Source organism: Tigriopus californicus, chromosome 3, assembly GCF_007210705.1.
Source record: "Tigriopus californicus strain San Diego chromosome 3, Tcal_SD_v2.1, whole genome shotgun sequence".
In the NCBI taxonomy this organism is placed as follows: domain Eukaryota; kingdom Metazoa; phylum Arthropoda; class Copepoda; order Harpacticoida; family Harpacticidae; genus Tigriopus; species Tigriopus californicus.
This window is the reverse complement of record NC_081442.1, coordinates 7,955,189-7,970,208: the sequence shown is the minus strand read 5'-3', so window position 1 is coordinate 7,970,208 and position 15,020 is coordinate 7,955,189. Positions and strand designations below refer to the sequence as shown.

At 41.3% G+C, this 15,020-nt stretch overlaps 2 protein-coding genes across 3 annotated transcripts; both read right to left on the bottom strand.

Moving 5' to 3' along the window:
- LOC131878229 (eukaryotic translation initiation factor 5B-like) lies at positions 1–3,058 on the bottom strand (the record flags this gene model as incomplete). The annotated part of the gene is given in 4 exon segments (XM_059224146.1): positions 1–154; positions 225–431; positions 508–2,338; positions 2,778–3,058. Coding segments are annotated over 4 exon segments (2,245 nt in total), but the record flags the coding sequence as incomplete, so codon positions are not given.
- Positions 3,059–3,382: 324 nt separating this feature from the next.
- Positions 3,383–12,170, bottom strand: LOC131878241 (dihydroorotate dehydrogenase (quinone), mitochondrial-like). 2 transcript variants are annotated; one of them, XM_059224160.1, is made up of 6 exons: positions 11,609–12,170; positions 7,914–8,126; positions 5,267–5,466; positions 4,430–4,799; positions 4,199–4,352; positions 3,383–3,617 (listed from the first exon to the last, which is right to left on the bottom strand). In XM_059224160.1, exons 1-6 carry the CDS (start codon positions 11,636–11,638, stop codon positions 3,400–3,402), a joined length of 1,185 nt encoding a protein of 394 aa, XP_059080143.1. In that variant the 5' UTR covers positions 11,639–12,170; the 3' UTR covers positions 3,383–3,399. The 2 variants fall into 2 exon arrangements, with proteins under 2 accessions (XP_059080143.1, XP_059080144.1); XM_059224161.1 differs by lacking the exon at positions 7,914–8,126.
- Positions 12,171–15,020: the final 2,850 nt, after the last annotated feature.

Below are 15,020 nucleotides of genomic sequence, written 5' to 3'. Positions count from 1 at the left end.
AATACAAGGCAGCGTTCAATCCTTGCTCTGCAATGGCGATTATGACTTCTTGGGATCTTTTCTGAAACTCGAGCTTGGTGTTCTGTTGTTGGCTTTCGATCACTTCTTGGACATCCTTGTGTCGGTTGGGTTTCCATTCGTAGAGTCGGTCGATCTGATTATTAAAATATTTAAGTAAACGGGTTTCCTGTCACTTTTCAAAATCATTTCACGACAATACTCACTTTATTCAAGGCGATCACGAAAGGTGTCTTTTTCTTCTTGAGAAGATTTATGGATTCGATGGTCTGCGGTTCCAAATTGTGCATGATATCCACAACTAAGATGGCAATATCACAAAGGGACGAGCCTCGATCTCGGAGATTGGAGAAAGACTCGTGCCCAGGTGTGTCAATGATTAATAGGCCGGGTAGTTTCAAATTACTGTTGAACTAAACGAATGATTCAGACAAAAAAAAAAAGAACGTTAATCTAGGAGACAATTTTGAAGAGATATCGATAACTTACATTTTTGACCATTTTGCATTGCTCCTTAATGACTTCAATGGGAACGTTGGTGGCACCGATCTGTTGGGTGATTCCTCCCGCTTCGCCATCTTGAACGTGAGTTCTCCTGAGCTTGTCCAAGATTTTCGTCTTGCCCGTGTCCACGTGACCCAGAACACAAACCACTGGGGCACGGAGCTCATCGACGGTGCGATTCTCCTCGTTGTCTTCTTGTCGCTTCTTGATCCGAATCATGGCTCGCTCTCGTCGTTTTTCGGCTTCGTTCTGATCCTCTTCTTCATCCTCACTCTCCTCATCGTCGTCCTCGTTATCGTTTTCATCATCGTCGTCTTCGGCATCATCCTCAGAACCGTCGCCCTTTTTAGAGGTAGAAGCGGGTGAAGTCTCTTTAGTGGCCTTTTTCGGTCCTTCTTCTTCTTTGTCGTCTTCGATGAGAGCTTCTTCCCAATTATCGAGCGCTTCGGCCGTCTCCTCCCACGAATCGGCCACCTCCTCAACGGGATCTTCTTTCTTTTCCGGTTCCAATGGGTCTGTTGCAGGCATATCGGGTTTGGTCTCGGAATCTGGCGTGGTCTCTTTGCTGGCATCGTGGGCTGGTGTTTTTTCCTTCTTAACTCGGATTCGGGTTCCAGGTCTAGCGGCCTTTTTCTCCCCAATCTTGGGCACTTCGAAGCCATGCTCTCTCATGGCTTCCAGCATAGCTTCCGCTCTGGCCTTTTCGGCTTTTTGCTTGGCCGTCAAAAGTTTTCCCTCTTTCCGAAGTTGCTCGCGTTTCTCTCGTTCTCGTAACTTCTTGGCCTCTTTCTTCTCTTGTTCCAGCTTCTTCTTCTCCAATCTTTCCCGTTCAGCCTCTTCTTCGAGGCGGATTTTTTCTTCTTCTTCCCGCCGCAATCGTTCTTCTTCTTCCTGGACCTTTTTCAAGGCCTCTTGCATGGCCGCCAGTGTACCTTTGCCAGGCTTCTTGCCCTTCTTCTTGGGGTCCTCTTTCTCGCCCTTCTTTTTCTTTTTCTTACCACCCTCATCTTCGGGCTCATTTTCTGGAAGCTCGGCGGCCTTGGCATCACCGTCTGGGAGATCTTCAGCTACCTTTGAGGAATCGTTGGACTTCTTAACTTCCACAACTGGTTTCTTGACATCGTCGATCTTTTCCACTTTCTTAACCTCGGTTTCGCCTTGAGGCTTTTGGGTCTTGGCCTTTTGCTTGGCTTGATTAGCCTTTTGAGCCGCCAGCTTTTGCTTTTGCCGCTCTTTCTTTTCTTTCCGCTTTTGGGCCGCGGTTTTTACCGTTCCGCCTTCGTCCCCTTCGTCGTCGTCATCATCTTCATCATCGTCGTCGTCCTCCGCATTGGCCTGAGCTGACTTCTTGGCAGCCTTCTTACTCTTGGCTTGAGTGGCCGAGGGTTGAGCATCACTGGCCTCTTCTTTACCACCATCAGCGGGCTTTTGACCTTGATATTCGAGCTTCAGTTCTTCGAGCAACTGATCCAGGTCCTCTTCGTCGTCGTCGTTTTTGGCCCTCTTCTTTTTGCCTTTTTTGCCACCTTTGGCCGGAGCGGCGGGTTCCGCTTTAGCCGACTTGACGGGGGCTGGTTTCTTCTTTTCAATGGGTTCGGGGGGATCGTCGCTATCACTCGCACTGGCCTCACTCTCACTGTCGTTGTCGTCGTCATCGTCCATGAGTAAGGCAAAGGCTGACTTCTTGACCTCGACTTTCTTGGCTTCGCCTTCGGAATCGGACTCCGTGTCGTCCATCTTAGGATTGGATTTCTTCTGGGGAGCCGGAGCCTTTTTCTTGGTCACGACCTGCTCTTCTTCCGACGAACTCATGCCGCTGAAAAGACCTAGGAGATATTGGGTTATGGTGCAATCAAGCGCAATCAGCGGAAAGCCATGAATGTCACGGGATTCTCGCTCTATGCAATGCCCAAGACATCCATTGTCCACTAGTAAGACTTTCAGAATTTCGCTTGGGCTGACAAGACATGTCCTATCGTTGAGCGAGCTGATCGGGCATAGAGAGATAACGTCTCAAAGCATTGCCAGTCAGATGGGTCAAGCCAGGCTCGTCAAAAGGATGGCTATACACATTGAACACACCGTAAATATTCCACCGGTCAACTATTCAGGGTCTAATACAACATAAGATGGCATTCATCCAATGAATGTTCAATGGATGTTCGATGAAAAGCCGATCGCTTTCCAATTTTACATTCGGCAACCATGTACATTATTATAAACATCATTATTATTATTATTATTATTATTATTACCTCAGTTCCTCCTCGGAAGATACTGAGACCGGCTTCTTGGGTTTTTTGCCCATGGTTTCGAGGTCGGACTTGATCGAAATCGAACTGGCCGACAAAAGTCTTGGACGACGTGGACCGTGGACGGGTTTTACTACTCAACCAAACCAAGCCGAGAAACGGATCCGATGGATTTCGTGGCTGTCCTTGAGTTCGTGTCGTGCTTTGGCCACGATGTTGATCTGGCCACTCACTCACTCACTCACTCACTCACTCGCTGACTGACTCGCTGGCTGACTCGCTGGCTAGCTCACAACCACTTTGGAACTATTGGTGGATAGGGGGCGCCCTTCCTGGGCCAAACTGAAAAGAATAACAACACCAAGGCGAGCGGACTAGCCAAATCAGCCTTGACTGAGGCCATTCCGACAGCTGATGACATGCATGTCAGCTGATTGGACAGCTGTTGCATCACTTTCTGGCAAATATCAAGGTGACCGTATCTGGTGGGAGGACCAGAACGGAGCACCAAGGCTCCCTCTGTCTCCAGCAAACATAGCTAGGTTAATATTTCTTTGGTTTTCTATGGTCTCCAGTTAAATGGATGAAACGACGCTGGAAACACATGGTAAGGTATATAATGTGTTTATTGCATTCTATGATCACTTCCTATTAGCTCGACGAGAGAATCCACTTGGTTGTGCGCCATGGCTCGGGACAGTTCGGCCTTGATGGTGGTCACGACGGGGGGGCCTTCGAACGCCATGGCTGAGTAAATCTGTATCAAACTGGCTCCGGCTTGCATCTTCTCAATAGCATCTGACCCGTTAAAGATACCGCCCACGCCAATAATCGGAATCTTTCCTGTTAGATGAAAAAAAATACCTTCGTCATAGATTGCAATCGTAGATGCTCATAACTTCCCGGATTTTTGATTGGATTTTTGATACCTTGGCAAATTACATAGTGGAAAGCACATTCGTCTCGTCTTACCAAGGAATGTCTTCATGTACATAGGGTTGGCCGACATTTTTGCTGCTTTAAAACAAATATTATGTGTTTCTTTCTGTATGCCTGTGAAGTGTTTGGTTTTGGTTTAATTTTTCCTCCTTTTCAATTAACTAGAGGTCAAAAAATGGCTTTTACACATATCTTTATGATCTAAACTTTCAGGCGCAATTTGGATCATTAGATTCGACAAGGAAAGTCCCATGATCATTTTTCCAACCCACTTTAAAAGTTATTGGTTTAACGCACAATTTTCCTGAACAAACAATGTGCAAATTTGAACATGCCAGTTTCATTTCCAACCCACTGTCAAAGGTATTGCTTTTTATGTTCGTTCATAATTTTGTCCAGGCTCAACCAATTCGAGGAATATGGTAACCTATTTAAATCTCAAATGTTTGAATTGAATCGTAAAAAATCACACAGAAAATGCAAACCTTGTGTTAGCTTGTAGAACTCGCGAATAGTCTGAGTGGATTTCTCACGCAAAGGTCTCCCACTCAAGCCACCGCTTTCCGCTTGCCATTTGCTCTCAAGATTTTTCGGACGAGAAGTGGTTGTGTTGCTGACAATGAGACCATCGATTTGCCACTGGAATAGGAACGTGTCAAGTAAAATTGGCAATGGGAAAAAAACCATTACTTAGACCGATATGGCTTTCTTCTCACCTCTTTCGTATTAACCACTAGGGCGATGTCCTCCCTGTCGTCTTCGGAGAGATCCGGTGCAACTTTCAACAAAATAGGAACTTTTCGGGTCATTTGGCTTCTGGCTTCTAAGGCTGTTCCAATTATCTTTTTCAACTCCTCTCGGCCTTGCAGTGATCGTAGACCCGGGGTGTTAGGGCTTGACACGTTGATGACAAGATAATCCGCCAAAGGGCCAAAAACTTTGACTCCTTGGGCGTAGTCTTGAGCAGCATCCGGTGAAGTCCTATTCTTTCCCAAATTGACGCCCAAAATGGCCTTGGGATTGGCAGCTTTGATGGCCTTAACCCGGGCTAAAACGACATCGTGGCCCTCACTATTGAAGCCAAATCTGAATGGGGGATCCAAATGAAGGAATGAATGAAGAACGATAATTGGTCGATCGTTATTCACCACATTTCCATTAAAGAAGGCGAATGCGCATGATTGATCGAGCTCAATTGAACATGCACATATTACCAACCTAGTACGTGACCAATGGGCAATATGGGAACGATGGGTATGAGACTACGAGTGTGAACAACGTTTTTCTACGTTCATGAGCCGTTGGCACTGCAGTTACCCCCCACCCCATCCCCACCCCCACACATACTGTTACATCACCTATAATTGAATACACAAACATCAATCGGTTAAGACAAATGGCTATGGGCTAAAAACGATAGTTGTTGTAGGGATACATAGAGACTCCAATGGTTCGTGTGGATCGTGACATTGCTCCAACCAATCTTTTCAAGTAAGTACGTGTATGCACAATGCAATATGCAAATGGATCAGTAGTTGGTAGTACGTCGATACCTGTTGATGACGCCTTGGTCCTCTGACAAACGGAAAAGTCGGGGCTGATCATTTCCCGGCTGAGGTCGAGGAGTTACCGATCCCACCTCCACAAATCCAAAACCGATATCCCACAATCCACACGCAGCTCTGGCGTCTTTATCAAATCCAGCAGCAATACCCACCGGATTAGAGAACTTAAGGCCAAACACATTGACGCTCTGTAATTACAAGAGACAGAGTGGATTGAGAAGGGAAGACTGAGGAATGGACGACCAGCTCACGCTGACAAGGATGTTTCCCTTCCATTGGGAGCCTTGCCCAACATTATCCCAGATGTCAGCTTGAATCCTCAAAGGACTTTGCGACATGACAGAGGCGTGAATGACATCATACTAGTATAGACATTTTGTCCTTCAAGCTACAAAACAATCGTACTGAACAAAACGTCGAAGTAAGTGTGGTTGGAAAAGCATCATCAATAACGTCAAGGCAGCATTTGTTATTTTGACTTTAATGGCACGGTTTCAACCTTTTCCTTCCAATTGTTTTGCTTTGAAACCTGCAAAAAAGGGATGTTATAGTCATAAATGACTATAAGTTATTTTTAAAATACTGTTGTATTTCTTACCTAACTCTCATTTTCGCTCTCTATGCGGGAAGAGGTGTCTGCAAGCTATATCATACATAATTCCTGAGATGAGATTCAATATAGGTAGTGGTTAAAATGCGTTATTACTTTCTGAATGAAGTACTCAAAGACCTTCTAGCATTTTCAACCCTACAAACTCAAAAGGAACAAGGTTGATTTTTTTTACTTTATGGAATTCTAACTAGCTCATGATGATGAAGCAAGTTTACTTTCGTGTTTACTAGTAGTTTATGGGTCTTGTCTAGCCAAATTGTTATGATAATTTAATTTTAGAAGCGTATAAATTATTATAATAGTTGAGCTAGACAAGACCCGTAGACGACTAGTAAAGACGGAAGTAAATGTCTTTCATCATCATATAAATGTATTTACATGCACAAAGGGCTTGGTGGGGCAAAATGGAAAATACGTCCGTATACGTGCATATCAGACATCCTGTAGTTAAATATTGCGTTTGATCTGACACAGACAATCATTCAATTTGGATCGCAAGAGCTCTCCTGTTCAGGATCAAGGGAGAACTAGGAGCATCATTTGTGTGTTTTTCAAACCCCCGTGGTCATAAACTTGAGCCCATTAGACCATAAAATTAGGGCGACAGGCTGCACCAGTTGCTCACCATCTCACATGTAAAAGGCTTGTATTCCAAAGGGCCTTGGAGAAGAATAGCTTTTTCGCCAAGTGAAGAAACAAGAAAGGCTCAATAGATCGGCATAGGATCTTGAAAAGCAAGGCTCAATTCGGTGGAAAGCTTGACTCTTTTCATTTCCATTGAGACGTTCTTCGAGCATGAAGAGCAAACAAAAAAGAAATAGGACCATCTTATCCATGCATTTAATGCGAGATCAGAGCATCGCACCAACACAAACTCAATATCAAGGCATTGAGACGGGATCAAATAGGATCTGTTTCCCGTCCCGAAAAGGAACGCTGTCATCATCTCTGGAACTCTCTTCAAGGCAGGAATAAATGGGATGGAGAGCCAATAGGGATATACTTGGCCGTGTGGGTCGGTAAGTTGGTTTGCCTGATGCCTCAGCCAGAAACGACGATTAATGAGTGTACTCAGCTGGTTTCAGCTGGTTTCAGTTTGAGCATGGTTCGCATTACATGAAACTTTCCAACCAAGATCAACGTCTTATGCGAGACCCACGCTAATCTAAGATTAATGAGGCGCTAGTTTTTGACGGAAACTCAGCCAATGGTGAACGACAAGGAAAGCCACTAATTGGCTACGGTACGTGTGATATTGGGATGGGATTCTCACTTCCAGGAGCAGAGATAAAACCCTTAAGAGTACATCCCGATATTGGCAAATGATTAGAGTACCTCGAAGTTTATAAGAGAGCATCACAAGTTGAAGAACAAATCGTAGAAATCAGAGGAAAGCATGGAAAAAAGGCTTGAGACTTTGAACGTAGTGTCGTTCAGATCGAGCCTTTGGTTTCTCTCTCGTTAAAGCCACACGTTGGAAATATTGGAGATAGTATTTAGAGATAACTTTCAAAGAGAGCCTCTGATTGGTTTTTTGTCGCCATTGTGTGCCAACGACGAGAAAAAGATCTTTTTAGACGCCTAGAAACTTTCCTTCCTCGTTTGGACCGAGCAATAAAAAAGGAGCCATCCAGATTAAATCTCAACAACCTCCTACTCTTGAACCATAGATGTAACCACTTTTTAATCTGAGGATTTTGTTCACGTCTTCATTTTGATTGTCTGGGAGGGACACAAATCCAGGCTCAAATTGGTTTTTCATGCTTTCATCTTAAAGCAAAATGTGGAATACATAACGAACTCCTTTCACGCAAACCGTATGTTTGCTTGCACCAATTCTCGATTCAGCCTTCTTTTTTTATATAAGTAATGCAACAATACTGCAAAAATCACTCCTGTCCAACACCACCTGAAAATGCTTTCCATACGTTGAATCGTAGCCATAACCATTACTGGATGTCCAAAATATTGAGCTGTGCCACCCATTCATCCTACTTTCTCTTTCACGTTTCTGCAGCTCACCAAATTTTCTGGGTCCTTAAACTTCGATTTAGGCAGCAGTCTTCGTTCCAGGGTGGTAACTGCCAAGTTATGGGCGGTCTCGGGCTCCAAAATCTTGTGCATTGTGGGCATGATGACGCTTGAATAGAACTTGGCGTTCTCCTTGTAAACGCAGATTCCCGTGAACACGACCGTCCCGGCTCCAGATAAGGCCAGAAGATTCCTCAACTTGGTCTGTAAAAGTATGAACTCGATTCGAGGTAGTGTTTGAAGATGGTACACCTATTCCGATCCAGAAAGAAAGTCGTCCTCGTTCATTCTAGCAAAATTTCCCAAGGCCTACATGTTCCACGAAACGTGACTAGGGTCTCTAAATTGCATATCTCCTTGTCCAAAACAAAAGATGGTGTGAGGTCTTTTGTGTTCCACTATTCCTACACATAGTGGAAGGTACAGTTTAAATACATGAATCTGAGGCCTGAGCAAGCAAATGGCTTCATGTCCTCAAAAATATGCTCCATTCTCGAGGTAATCACCACATCTACCCTCAAATGGACCATAATGAACTGAAACAATGGAGTGAAATGCAATATGACAGACAAGTTTTAGCTCCCGGTTAAAACGGGTTATTCGTTCTTGCTCATTTTTCAACTGAGAATCTGAAGGCAAAGTTTGATCAGATGTGGTTAATTATTTCTTAATCCTCTTGAAATGCAATTCGTGATTGCGATGAGCCCTGAAAGTGCATCAGTTTCTGGGGATTTCTAACTGAAGCCCCTTTAATGAATCATCTTTCAAAAATCTAGTTCTTCAGCGAAAACATTTCAATCCATGCTGTGCAAATTCTAGCAAGACTTGGTTAGGAAAAGGGTTATATATTTGTGCCCACTATGATATATAATGCGAACAAATGAAAGGAATATGTGAAATGGAAATGGGTTAAGTTGAAAGGTTTGAAAACTTCATTCAAAGGATTAATAACTTTCACAATAAGTTCTAAGTGAGATTCATGAGCAGACAACTCATGAGGTTCATAGGAACTAATGCTCGGAGATAGAGCATAAACTTTTTTCATTAGGGTTACGTGAGAAAATGAAAAGGGGAGTATGGTGGTAAAAACAAATGGTGGAACGAGGAGAATGGTTAGATGGTTGAGGGCCTCTCTTGCTCGTCATTCACGTGAGAGAGCATCATTAAGACAAGGCAAATAAATGCAAGAAAATTGAGGCCGTCTATTGGAGCTAAGACGTGTACACACAAATGACCTCTTCATGTCTGGTGACTCTATTGAACGACGGATTCTCTGCTTGATCATAAGGCGAACATTCCTTATTGCGTACTTGTTAGTAATTTTTACTTTATCATTAAAGGAGAATGTTACTAAAACTTGTATTTTTGTAGAAGATTATCATTTCAATCAAAAATAGAGTTAAAAGACGAGAAAAGGCATTACATTCAAACTAAGACTTGCAGACAGAAAGAATAAAACATGAAGTATCAATCTTGATTGAGGACAGCCATTAGCCATTATTAGTCCTGAGAAGAGAGAACCGCTCAAGTTTATCTTTAAGAAAGAGAAATTGAAAAACATAACCTTTTAGAATAATATTAACAAGGTGACATGTTGTTCATTTCAAGTGATAGCTTTTGGTTGACAGTTGAAAGAAAGAGAAAAGACAAGGATAATAACAACACAAAAGGAGTATCGAGCCAAGATATCACCCCTTTTTTGGGGCAGATTTTCTTACTCCGACTTTGGACAATTAATTTCCATTTTGTGGTAAAAGCATCGATTTTTTGACATATTTCCCTATATATCTTTGCTACCATCGTGTATTCTGATGCGCGTGACTTGGTTTTGATAACACATTTCTTTTGTATGAACAGCACTCAGGGTTTAATGAAAAGGAGAACACACCTCTTCGTCATATGAGAAAGAGCCTTTGGGTCCAAAATTAGTAATAGCCTAAAAAGGACTATTTTTTACACAATAATAAACCTCAAATCCTTGGACACTTCCGAAACCTTTCGCCATAAAAGGGCTAACTTTGTAATTGATTTATATCAAGCTAGGTCAATTGTAAGGTATGATACCGTCACTAGTATTGCAATAAAGAAAAGTACTAGATAATCCACGTTGAATGATGAGACGAGCACATTCGCTCAGTAATAAATGGGGAATTTTGTTTTCACAAATAGATTTGAAAGCTCCTTGTCTAACAAGGTTGCAAGTCCGCGAGGAGAGACACTCAGTAATGAAATGATCAATTAAAGTGAGTTACTTTCATTCTAATAGAAATTAAGAACCCTGTCTGAGGAAAATTTACAAATTTAGAAAAATTCCTTTGAGGCGTACTTCTTGTTTTGGCTATCTTATCACTAGGTAAATGGTTGTACTACTTTACTCGATTTTCATTAATTACATAAAAGTTGGACTAAGCGGTCTTCCTTTAAATTTGCGAGTTAAATTAATCAAATAATGAGCATAATTCTTGTCTTCAGATTTGTTCAGAGGTCTGACCGATGCTCTGGATGTACAATGACTGCACATCCTTTATTTTTAGCATTCCATAAGGAAAGATAGAGAATAATGAACAATTGAAAACATTCAAGGAAAATGAGAACTAGCCTCCAAAATGAAGAAAAGTCATCCTAAATTATTCATTCACCTTGGATGCCAACTAACACAATAGGGAGTGAAATCAATCTCATAAGGCATAATCACTGTGAAGAAAAGCATACTGGACTGCAGACGATCAGAAAAAGGTGATGTGAAAAAATGTGGAGCAAATTTAAGGTGTCCCTCAGACCTTTGGTTTGAGGGAAAAAAGAAAGATTTTTGACCTCAATAATGCACGCTTGAATAGGAATAGTGTTCAAGTACCAACCTCAATGGCCAGTTGACCTTGAAGTTCTACCCTTTTTCCATACAGTCGCGGCTTTGCTCTTTGGGTTGGTAATCTAATCCACTCGAAATTGACCAGAAGTGGCGACATGGTTCAAATAGCTGAGGTTCGTCCCCTAACAAGCTCTCGCTTCAAGGGACAAGGGACTGGCTGGCCTTTCAAAAGAGCCCAAATAGATGTAACAAACTACGGGTTCACGAAAAATAGAACACCCAAAAAGATAGGCACCTCCCAAAGTCATTATGTTCAATTCATTTGTCCTTAGGGCAGATGCGAACTCCTGTTGGTGACTCTTTTGGGGGACTAAAAATTTAAAAGGACTCTCTGAAAAGAACCACATAATGTGTCATAATGTGTACTCTATTCTCACTCATATCTTAAGGGTCTTCTTCCTAGTCCTGAGCTTTGGTTTGGTGAACCAGGACTGTTCAAAACATTATCATTGTCTAATGGAGAGTTATTTCAACGGACCAAAACGACAGCGTGATCATTGAAAAAAATGCCCCTAATAACTGAGTGGATATCAAGCCATAGTTCCATGGTTATGTTCATCGTTTAAAACGTTATTTAGGCCAACCACCATGAAATATGGGGGCCCATTACAAAGGCAGCGGCTGAATTGGACTTTTCAACTCATGCAACGAGGTCCATGTCTAATTTACGGTGGACTGATGGTGTCACATTTTGGCATACGACTGGACGAACCATCATTTCTCTTTATCATTTCAAGCAATAAATCAACCTAATGATCGTATGTAGCTCAATGACGAATAAATAGATCTTTTTACCTCTAATGATTATCATACTCACAGCTGCTGATCTTTTTATCACCATTGTCATTGACTTGGTCCAAACAAAAGGCTTCTATTTTTAATCTCCACATATACACTCTCTCACGTGCTCTCGTTTCATCAGATTTCAAGAATCGAGTGTTGTTTTCTGATTACTTCAAACACATGCATTGTTTTGAATTGATTGTAGAAGCGTCCAGGGTGGCTTTGTACTTCAATTATCCAGTGGGCCAGGGAGATTGAAGATAAATGAATGCATTGAAGTAAGGATAACAGTTGGATGTATCTATTCATGCATTTGATATTTTTCTCATAACAATTGCATCGAAAAATAGGGGAAAAAAACTGTAAAAAGTCCGCCACCCTGCATTTGGGCATTTTGGGGGTGGGGGGGTTAAACAAGTAACTGACAAAACTAAGTAAATCAGTCAACTCGCAGCATTTGCCCAATGAATTTTTAATTGACTCTGGAGATTAAAGCACAAAAAGAACAAGGATGCCCCTAGCGGAGGTTGAGAGCGTTAAGTGCGTCCTCTAGAGTCTGGCTTTCAAAAAGGACGTTCGATCTTGGTCCTTGAAAATCATTGAAATGGGTCTTTCTGTTGAAAAACTGAAGACAGCAATATCTTCCAATTGGAATTATAGATAAGTTTTTGCATAACAAGAATCCATTTATTGATTGTTCTTTGCCGGAATTATCATTTGAATGTATCTTAAAGCCTAGTGCCAAACAAGCCTTGCTTCCGCTTTTGCCAAGCCAGCCTCTCGCATTTCCTCTTTTATATTATGGAAGAAAGGAAAAAGAGGGTGGACTGAGACGCACCATATTAAGGGACAGTCTGGTCAGCTGAGGCTTTTTCTTGCGCTGATTGATAGCGCAACAAATGGTGAAAAAAATTGGCAAATAATTTGCGATCAGAACAAGCAAAAGCCGCAGCTGAACAGACTGTCCCTTGATATGGTGCATCTTAGTCCACTCTCTTTTTGTCCTTTCTTCCATAATATAACAGAGAAGATTGCCGAGGCTGGCTTGGCACATGTGAAAGCAGGGCATGTTTGGCAGCAGGGTATTCAGATAAGTTCAAATGATAATTCCTGCAAAGAACAATAAATAAACAGAAAATAAAAAAAGAACATTTTTTATAAGAAAACATAAAAGAACATAAAAAAAGAACAATAAATGCATTTTTGTAATAAAAAACTTTTCCATGATTCCAGTTGGAAGATATTGGTGTCTTCAATTTTTCAACAGAAGTCCCAATTTCAATGATTTTCAAGGACCAAGATAGAGCGTCCTCTTTTAAAGCCAGGCTCTGGAGGATGCCTTTTTGGCTCTCATCCTTGGCTAGGAGCATCCTTCTTTTTGTTGTGGTGAAATCTCAAGAGCTCAACTATGATTCTCTTTTTCTACCTAAGATTGTATTCCAAATACTGTCCAATGTACTAATGATTCCCAAAAACGATTACATAAGTCAGGCTGACCTCCAGAGGTGTCGGAATTACCTTGTTTAAGTATAGGCGCAATCATGTCACCCACATTCAAGCACATAGGGTTAGTCATGTAAACGCGTTCATGGACAACTGACGTTATTCCATGGAGTAAAATCAAAGACAACATGCCCTGTCTAACCTCACTGTGCATGCATTGGATTTTGACATTTTTTCCATTTTACATGCTTGTCTAAGTAAATAGCATTGTGGTATTGAGCCAATTTGATTGTGCGTTCACTGATTAACACCAAACATGCTCATTTAATAGGGTTTTGAAACACAACTCGCTCAAAATCACTGGATTATTGAAAATTCAATGGGCAAATGGTGCAAGTTGACTGTGACGATTGTCTTGGTTCTCTCTCCCCAAAATGCCCAAAATCAGGGTGCGGGACCACATTTTTCCTTGAATTTCCTTTACTTGACATCCCCTATTGTTGGGAGATTGAAATGAAATTCCGAATGCCTCATCATTGCATTGCAATTTCGGATACATTTTGTTACACTTTCGAGATTTTCGAGATGCGTTGCTAAACAAGGGCAATCAATAGAGTACATGATTTGCTCTACTAATGTCCAAATCTTTTTTTTGACATGTTACGTGTATTATGCCCCAAAAAGCATGTTTTTTTTATTATTCTACCACTCTTTTTACCTGTATATTTGTAAGATTCAAAAGAAATGAAGATTGAAGAGGAATAACAAACGTTTCATGATAATAATTCAACTTGCCTGAAGCAAGATTTAACGAAATATCTTTGTCCCATTTCCACCAGCGTCAGCTGACCTGAAAACATGCTCATGTGGTACATCTCCTGTTGAACTTAAGCATTCTAGTTATGGTTTTCTATGGGAATTTCCCAGGTTCTTTAAAGTGTCTTCATCACCTAAATTCGACCTCTAACTGAGGCCAGTTCTCAAAAGTTGTGTCTATTCTTGAAAAAAGGACATAAAAATAAAATAAAGAGTATTCAATCGTTCACCCTCTTCTCCTCTCCGTTTCTTCCATCATTTTATTGTTTGATGTACATCCTTTATTCCATTTACAAAACAGCCAGAGATGGCAAATATCGAGACTGTAGGAACTCCTTGTTTCATAATGAGGCATCTCGCGATAAAAAAGAAACACGGTGTTAGTAAACACTCTGCTAGCGGTTGTTCCCGTGTGGCGTTGTAAAGGAAGAGAATTAGCAACCTTAGACTGCATTTGACGTTAATGCGTTAACGGTGTTGTTTTCCAACTCTGTAAGCTCTATCTATAGGGCATGTCAAGTGAACGTGTTCCTGAGCAACTGACGTTATTCCAAGGGGTAAAATCAAAGACAACATGCCCAGCCAAACCGCACTGTCCATGCATTGAATTTTGACATATGTTTCATTTTACCTGCTTGTCTAAGCAAATATCAGTGTGATATTCAGCCAATTTGATAGTGCATTCACCAAATTACACCAAACGTTCATTTTGTTGGGTTTTGTAACACAGTTTGCTCAAAATTACTCAATTATTGAAAATTCAATAAGTGGATGGTGCAAGTTGGTTGGCTGTGATGTTTGTCTTAGTTCTCCCTCTCCAAAATGCCCAAAATCAGGGTGCTGAACCACATTTTTCCTTAAATTTCTTTCATTTGACATGTCCTATAACTATCAAACAAGAAATATTGGCAAATTTAAATGAGACATTCAACTGCATTGAAAATCCAAAAATAGCTATGGACTACTGATACCATCAAATAAATAATCACAGATTGTTGTTAGTAGAATTGTTTCACTTTTCAATGACATTACTATGATTACTATGATTACTATGATTAGTAGTGGCATGTTGGGAAATCATTAGCTAACCGCAAAATGTAACTGTGATTATTCCCACATCAAACTTAGGTGGTGTTTTTCATTGATGATAACACATTACTTGGGAATTGACTAGTATCTTCACTTTC

What these genes read in the sequence shown, in the direction of transcription:
- LOC131878241 (XM_059224160.1), bottom strand. Translation starts at nt 11,638, where the DNA reads ATGACAATGGTGATAAAAAGATCAGCAGCT. An exon ending in TTAAGGACCCAGAAAATTTG is followed by an intron (nt 5,467 to 7,913) that starts GTGAGCTGCAGA and finishes TTGTAATTACAG; the next exon opens with AGCGTCAATGTGTTTGGCCT. An exon ending in GACCAAGGCGTCATCAACAG is followed by an intron (nt 4,800 to 5,266) that starts GTATCGACGTAC and finishes TCCCCCATTCAG; the next exon opens with ATTTGGCTTCAATAGTGAGG.